General features: G+C 39.8%; 1 protein-coding gene across 5 annotated transcripts in view; it reads left to right on the top strand.

The window, feature by feature from the left end:
• LOC102240725 (cytochrome P450 4V2) overlaps window positions 1-8021 on the top strand; it is a 38770-nt gene that overhangs the window by 1555 nt on the left and 29194 nt on the right. For all 5 annotated transcript variants that reach the window (XM_014539006.1, XM_014539005.1, XM_014539008.1 and 2 more), the window contains exons 2-3: window positions 6458-6570; window positions 7932-8017. In XM_014539006.1, the coding sequence (XP_014394492.1) occupies window positions 6458-6570; window positions 7932-8017 (199 nt within the window). The remainder of the gene's footprint in view (window positions 1-6457; window positions 6571-7931; window positions 8018-8021) is intronic.

Genomic DNA, 8021 nt, shown 5'->3' with positions numbered 1-8021 from the left:
TGCAAGTGATGCAGCAGATTTTGATATATGAAAACTACATTTGTAAACATCATCATGGCAAACACTAAAGGCAGAGCTAATCTTCCCTTCTACCCAAAGGCTTTATAATATTAAAAAATAATGGTGTAGAAATATAGACCCCTCCTCCTCAACAGGAAATGATATACTTAAGAAATCTCATCATAGTCTTTTGGGGGAATTTTTCTAAGAATTGAAATCTCTAGTGAATAAGATCCATTTAAAAACAAACTGTTAGTTATTGGATTATTTTAAGTAATTCTCCTTATAATTACTTCTGGAGAGGAGAGCATGGTACCAACCTTTGCTCCCTTTGTGTTTGTAACCAAATTGCTTGACTTTGACAAGTTGTTTAAAACTCTTTAAGTTAGAGTATATTACACTTTACTTGTAAACATCACCATATTACAGTTACTTTCAGGATTAAATTTAATGCGTACATTTTCTAGACCATTGTTCAGAACTTGGTGTGAGTCCATTTTTTCATTGTCAATCATGCCCTTATTTGAGGCCCTCCTTTGTGCCTAGCATTGAGCTCACCAAAAATGGACATAGCACAACATTTAAAGGTATATTCCCCATCCTCAATACCCTTGTGTCTTATACAAGAGGCTGTGCCTTTCATTGTGTGGCCACCATCCACATTCTGGCCTCAGAAGTCTCACCTGGAGAATTGCAGTTGACTTCCAACTAGGCTGTTGAACTCTACCTTTTGCTTTTTCAGTCCTTTTTGTCAACACCTGCCTTCCCCAGCTCTTCCCTGCCATTGGGCCCACCTGAGGCCTTCAAACCACGGATTTTGATTTCCCTGTCTCCTCTCTCGGACCAGACCAAGACAGTGTTCATGGCCATAATACATATATTTTGACACTGTTGATCTGACCTAGCTCTTTTCACAGTAATTTAGCCAACTTGTTTGACTGGAAGGCATTTTGAATGGGCGTGATGTATTGGTGAAAATGGCACATTGTGTGTCTGGGTGCCTCGGGTACTAAGCCAGGCCTATATTTACCAGCGCTGTGATAGTGTGCAACTATTTAGCTGTGCACAACTTCCTCAGTTGTTCACTGACTTCTGTAATAGTGCTTTTCATCTGACTGTGGTGAGGCATAAAAGACATAAGGCATGGAAAACCCTTAACACTGGTCTGATGTTTACTTACCTTCCACAGCAAAGAAGTATGACAAAATGAATATCAGCCATTTTAGAAGACTCATTATTAGGTTTTGAGAGGCCCAAATGTGCAAATGCTTTAAACAATTATTACTGTTTATTCAGTATCACATGCAATGGACAGCCCTTCGCTTTAGCCTCTCTCCCGCTGCACTTTGAGCAGCTTGCCCTGAAGCCCAGGGGTGGGGGAAGCTGAGGGATGGGAGAAGGAGCAGGGATAGGTGAGTATGTGAACATTTATTGGCATGAAAAAGAGCTGAGAAGTTTAATAGTTGTTTTTTTATGCCATGTCAATCTGTCCGTGGGGCCCAAATTCCTAAGTTAAAGCAACCCATCAAAATCTCAGGTGCCGTCCATATTAGTAGCCTCACAGTGCTGTGGGCATTAGTCCCGCTGCTGTCAAGGGGGCATTCACTTTGCCAAAAAGAAGCCTGGATACCACATGCCTCCCAGCTAGTCAGCTCTCCTTATCCCTCCCTCCCTGGATTTTGCCAGCCATCTCAGGAGAGTGCCTCATTTCCTAACCTTAGAAAACCACCAGTCCTCCCTGACCTCATGTTGTTTGACTTGGGCTCTGTCTAACCATTGCCAGCTCTCTTCTCTGAGGGCTGGACCCTGTACCCCAATCCTTTAGTCACTGTGTTCCCCCACCCCACCCAACCCTCACCTCTGGGTTGCACTCATCAATTTAGTGTTTCCTGACCTGACCCAGAGTTTTGTCATGTTTGACCTTTCTGAATGCTGGGCTGCATTCCCCAGATGGGGCCTCCGGGAATCAATACAGAAAGTGTTAACTCCCAAACTTTCCTCCCTACTTCAGTGTTGTTGGGATTACTGGTCACCATTTCCCCACACCCAGTATAAGGACCAGCCATAAAGCAGGACCAGGGCCCCTAACACTTGCTGCATCGAATCCCAGTCTTTTTCCCACCCCCAGAAGCTTCCTGTGGCCTCGGAATACCAAGTTCTTCACAGATCCCACTCACCTCAGTGTTATTGTCCTAAAATAGAACTCTGTGGTTCTAGTACTCATCAGGAACTTTCAGATATTGCCTAGAGACTATAAAGGAAAATCCAACTTCTTTAGCCGTCCAACACTCCAAGCTCATCTATCAATATTTTCATCCGCAAACTGTGCTTTGGCTAAACCTATAGGCAATTTTCAGACCTCCCTGCCTCTGTTTCACTATTTCTGCTGCTTGGTTTACCCTAACTTCCTCTTTCTTCCTATAAAAAGCCAACTCATTCTTTTATGCCCAAATGCCATCTCTTTCTTGGAATTTCTCCAGTCGTTTCAATGAAAATCGATAACTCCTCAGACTTAACCTTCTAATTTAACACCCATTTCATCTGATCTGATACTGTAATTAGTACCACAGTGACCATCTCCTCTGACTATAAATTCCTTGAGAGTACGGATCTGTTCCTTGCCTGTGGAATCCATGACTCAATTCAAAATCTCGCCTGGCATACAGTAGAAGACCTTGACACATTTTCTGAGACAGGTATTTTGTAGAATCACTCTCAGTTTGGATTTGTCTGTTGTTTTATCAGAGTTTCATTGAGGTTATGCATTTTTGGCAAGAACACCATATGTGATGTTGAAAGCTTTCCCTCTAAGATCAGGAAGACAAGGATGCTCACTCTCACCTCTTTATTCAACATAGTAGTATAGGTCCCAGTCAGAACATTTAGGCAAGAAAAAGAATGCAGACGACATGATTGTTCATATGGAAAACCCAAGATACTCCCCCCCATGTTAGAATTAATAAATAAATTTAGTAAAGTTGCAGGGTATAGAATCAATATACAAAAATCACTTGCATTTCTTTATGCTAACAATGGACTATCAGGAAGAGAAATTAAGGAAACAGCCCCATTTACAACTGAATCAAAAGGAATAAAACACCTGGGGATAAATTTAACCGAGGAGGTGAAAGTCCTGTACGCTGAAACCTATAAGATATTGGCTGGAGAAGTGATACAAACTAATTCTATCATTACTTCTTCTGTCACACAGACTGTTTCTGTTTGGAGCATTAGGAGCTTTTCAGGATGGCTGCTTGGTGTTTCAACGTGGCCCATCATTTTTTGAGCACTTCCTTATTTCCGGTGCCATAATATATTCCACTCTTCTGGTATTTTCTCCGCCTCGGCCCTAAAATCAATGACTTCTCCAAGGGGAATTGGTTTATTTTATTGTAGGACAGTATTTAGAAATGCTGAGATCTGGTGCCTGTACTAGACATGGGAGCCAACCTGGGAAGTTATATTACCAGAAATCTTGTTCAGAATATCACAGAAGACTTTGTAGCAAAATCACATTTAAGATGACACTTGAAGAATAAGTGAGTGTTATGAGATAAAAAGCAGTAGGAATAAGAGTTTCCTACAAAGAGAAGAGGTTATATAGAGGCCCTGACACATTTGAGAAGTTGAAGGGTTAGTAAAACGGAAGAGTTTTTAAATTTTTTTTTTCTTGAGGTCACATTGGTTAATAACGTTATCTAAATTTAAGGTGTACAATAGTATAATTTGATGTCTGTATACTCTTTTGGGTGCTCACAACCAAAAGCCTAGTTTCCATCTGTGATCATTTGTTTAACCCTATTTACCTACTTTGCCCTCTCTCCACTCTCCTTCTCCTCTGTAACCACTATAAAACATTGTCATTTGTGATAACATGAATGGATCTTAAGGGTATTCTGACTTATTTCTCTTAGCATAATACCCTTAAGATCCATTCATGTTATCACAAATGACAATGTTTTATCTTTTTTTTAAAAATTAAGGAGAGTGGAGAGAGGGCAAAGTAGGTAAATAGGGTTAAACAAATGATCACAGATGGAAACTAGGCTTTTGGTTGTGAGCACCCAAAAGAGTATACAGACATCAAATTATACTATTGTGCACCTAGAATTTAGATAACGTTATTAACCAATGTGACCTCAAGAAAAAAAAAATTTAAAAACTCTTCTGTTTTACTAACCCTTCAACTTCTCAAATGTGTCAGGGCCTCTATATAACCTCTTCTCTTTGTAGGAAACTCTTATTCCTACTGCTTTTTATCTCATAACACTCACTTATTCTTCAAGTGTCATCTTAAATGTGATTTTGCTACAAAGTCTTCTGTGATATTCTGAACAAGATTTCTGGTAATATAACTTCCCAGGTTGGCTCCCATGTCTAGTACAGGCACCAGATCTCAGTATTTCTAAATACTGTCCTACAATAAAATAAACCAATTCCCCTTGGAGAAGTCATTGATTTTAGGGCCGAGGCGGAGAAAATACCAGAAGAGTGGAATATATTATGGCACCGGAAATAAGGAAGTGCTCAAAAAATGATGGGCCACGTTGAAACACCAAGCAGCCATCCTGAAAAGCTCCTAATGCTCCAAACAGAAACAGTCTGTGTGACAGAAGAAGTAATGATAGAATTAGTTTGTATCACTTCTCCAGCCAATATCTTATAGGTTTCAGCGTACAGGACTTTCACCTCCTCGGTTAAATTTATCCCCAGGTGTTTTATTCCTTTTGATTCAGTTGTAAATGGGGCTGTTTCCTTAATTTCTCTTCCTGATAGTCCATTGTTAGCATAAAGAAATGCAAGTGATTTTTGTATATTGATTCTATATCCTGCAACTATACTAAATTTATTTATTAATTCTAACATGGGGGGGAGTATCTTGGGTTTTCCATATGAACAATCATGTCGTCTGCATTCTTTTTCTTGCCTAAATGTTCTGACTGGGACCTATACTACTATGTTGAATAAAGAGGTGAGAGTGAGCATCCTTGTCTTCCTGATCTTAGAGGGAAAGCTTTCAACATCACATATGGTGTTCTTGCCAAAAATGCATAACCTCAATGAAACTCTGATAAAACAACAGACAAATCCAAACTGAGAGTGATTCTACAAAATACCTGTCTCAGAAAATGTGTCAAGGTCTTCTACTGTATGCCAGGCGAGATTTTGAATTGAGTCATGGATTCCACAGGCAAGGAACAGATCCGTACTCTCAAGGAATTTATAGTCAGAGGAGATGGTCACTGTGGTACTGATCCTCAGTCCTACCCTAAGAGGCCCCGCTTCTCAGTCTCCCCATAATTGCTGCAAGCACCTCTGAGAGAAAGCCTCCCTCGAGTTCCAACCGATGCCAGACAGTCCAGTTTCTCCCGTATGAGTCTGGGTCCCCAGAGACTCACCCGGAACTGGAGTTCAGAGCAGTCTGGAGCTTGAGACTTCCTCCCGATTGAAAAAGACAACCATGTCCTCAGTTGCCAGCCCTTTCTGTGTGCACCTCCATACCTCTGCACTCTACTTCCATACCTCCTCTGAGTCTCAGTGTGCTTTTCTCTTTCCTTCTAGTTGTAGAATTTCCACTCAGCCAGCCTTCCTGTGGTTCTGGATGATGTCCGTTTTGTCTTTTAGTTGTAGTTTTGAAGTGGTTGTGCGAGGCAGCAATTTCAGGTGTTTACCTATGCCGCCATCTTGGTTTCTCTGTTTTATCTTTTAAAATATTATATTCTTTATTGATTTCAGAGTGCAAGGGAGGGGGAGAGAGAGAGAAATATCAGTGATGAGAGAGAATTATTGATTGGCTGCCTTCTGCATGCCCCACACTGGGTGTTGGGCCTGCAACCCGGGCATATGTCCTGACCAGGCCAATGCAATATTATCACATCTTCTTTATCCATTCATCCATCGATGGACACCTAAGGTTGTTTCCATATCCTGGCTATTGTAAGTAATGCTGCAATTAACATTGGCGTGCATATATCTTTTTGAATTAGTGTTTTCATGTTCTTCATATAAATACCCAGGAGAGGAATTGCTGGATCATATCGTAGCTCTAATCTCAATTTGTTGAGGAACTTCAATACTGTTTTAGAGAGGGTGAAAGGGAAGCATCTATCAGGGCTGGAGAGTTGGGACAGGTATCCCTTTCTATAGAAGAGTAGCCTATGCAGGTCAGGAGAAACTGAACAACCTCGGTGTTCTTGTGGAAGGCATGTCATAAGGTCACCACAAACATCCACAGTGCTTGGCATTTCTCAGTTAACCAGGCTGTTGCATATATATCATTCATAATTAAATTAGCCTCATAATTCATTCATTAAATATTTAGTAAGGACAACTGTGTGGGTTAGCTTCATGGTGAAAGATCTGGGATACACTGAGTTAGTTGCCGAAAGTAAAAAGAGTAAAAAACCCAAAAAAGACACAGTAAAGAACTAATTTAAAATTAAATATTTTCTCCTAGAATTTTTCCAGCAGGTGATTTACTACACCGAAAACAACAGACATGTGCCAATGCTAAAAATCTGGCTTGGCACAGTACCAGTAATAGCCATGTATAAGGCCGAATGTATAGAGGTGAGTCGATGGTGTGAGAATCTCATTAGAATAAGCACAAATATATGTCCTTATATTTAATTGAATTCATTACAATGAGGATTCCATTAAATTTCAAAGGCTGTGAAGGTGCCATTTAATGATTTCCAGATATAGTCTGAGTTCTGAGAAGAGTAGCAGCTTCTACATGTCTATACACATTTGGTATCAGGTAATATATTTTTCCTCCCTTTTGGGGAAGTATTCAGTTGAACAGAATTATAAATAGATTATTCTATGTGGTGAGATCATATCATCTGCCAGGCACCGTTTTAAGATTACAAAAGTAAAAGACTAATAAAATATTTTTTGTTTACCTTAAGAGGCTCAGAGTATCCATTATACTTTTATTATTTCAAGGTAATTTTTAAAAAGAGAACACTAATGTGATATTGATGGGAAAGATGTTGTTAATAAACGCTACTGAAATTACTCCTAAAAATTTTTTACCTTTCTTTTACTTATTATCATGACATTGGGGGTATTATATTTTGGTTTGATGACAAAGGATTTGGGTCAGGAAGTAAAAATGGAATAAACAGACCTTCTCTTCATGGAGAAAAATTAACAGCAGTATTTCCTAGGGTTGTTGGGTTTGGATACATCTTTCTTACTCATTGTGGTAAAACTCTTAGAGTGTCTCTAGTACCACACTGCTAAATCTACTGGCTCAGAGGAGATAGCGAGAGGGCCACATGTGAGATTTCAGCCATTGCTGGCCTAGTATAAGTGGGCTTAGTACATGTGGATAGAGATCTGTCCAAAGTAGGGAACTGCAGCAAGATCCTGAGAGGCATTTTTTGCATATGCTCATCCCTTCTGCTTTACTTTGGCTCCAGGCAACCTAATTATACCCATGGTTCCCAATGCTACTTATATCCTGGAGACATTCACATGTGAACCTAGTATAAGCCTTAATCCTGAGCTTCATACCTGCTTTCAGACTATGTCAACATGAATGCCTCCAAATCAACATACCTGATAATGAACTTGTGATTTCCATCTCCCTAAATGTGGTCATCCTTTGCTTCACCCACCTCTCTTCCCTCACTCCTACCCTCAGAATAAACAACTCCACTTGGCTCCTAATTCATGGGAGGAGTCAGGGAATTATCTTGGACATTTTCCTTTCAGTCAACTCTAGCTAGTGTCCAAGAGTGAGAGAAAGTTGTATGCTCCAAACTCTAATTGCATTTCTTTGAGTCATAGTAATGAAAATGAACACAAAGAAGTAATTGTTATGAAATGTTACTTTAGAAAGTAGTTGTGTCTAGCCCAGTATTCTAATAATTAAGGTTGCTTTCATATCTCTATCTCTCATTTTTCTTTTCTCTCTTTCTAAGGTAATTTTAACTAGCTCAAAGCAAATTGACAAGTCTTATCTGTACACATTCCTACAACCATGGCTTGGCCTAGGACTTCTTACCAGGTAA

The sequence above is a fragment of the Myotis brandtii genome, unplaced genomic scaffold, assembly GCF_000412655.1.
Source record: "Myotis brandtii unplaced genomic scaffold, ASM41265v1 scaffold2070, whole genome shotgun sequence".
NCBI classification, from domain to species: domain Eukaryota; kingdom Metazoa; phylum Chordata; class Mammalia; order Chiroptera; family Vespertilionidae; genus Myotis; species Myotis brandtii.
The sequence above is the reverse complement of the archived record's forward strand: the minus strand, read 5'-3'. Positions and strand labels throughout refer to the sequence as shown.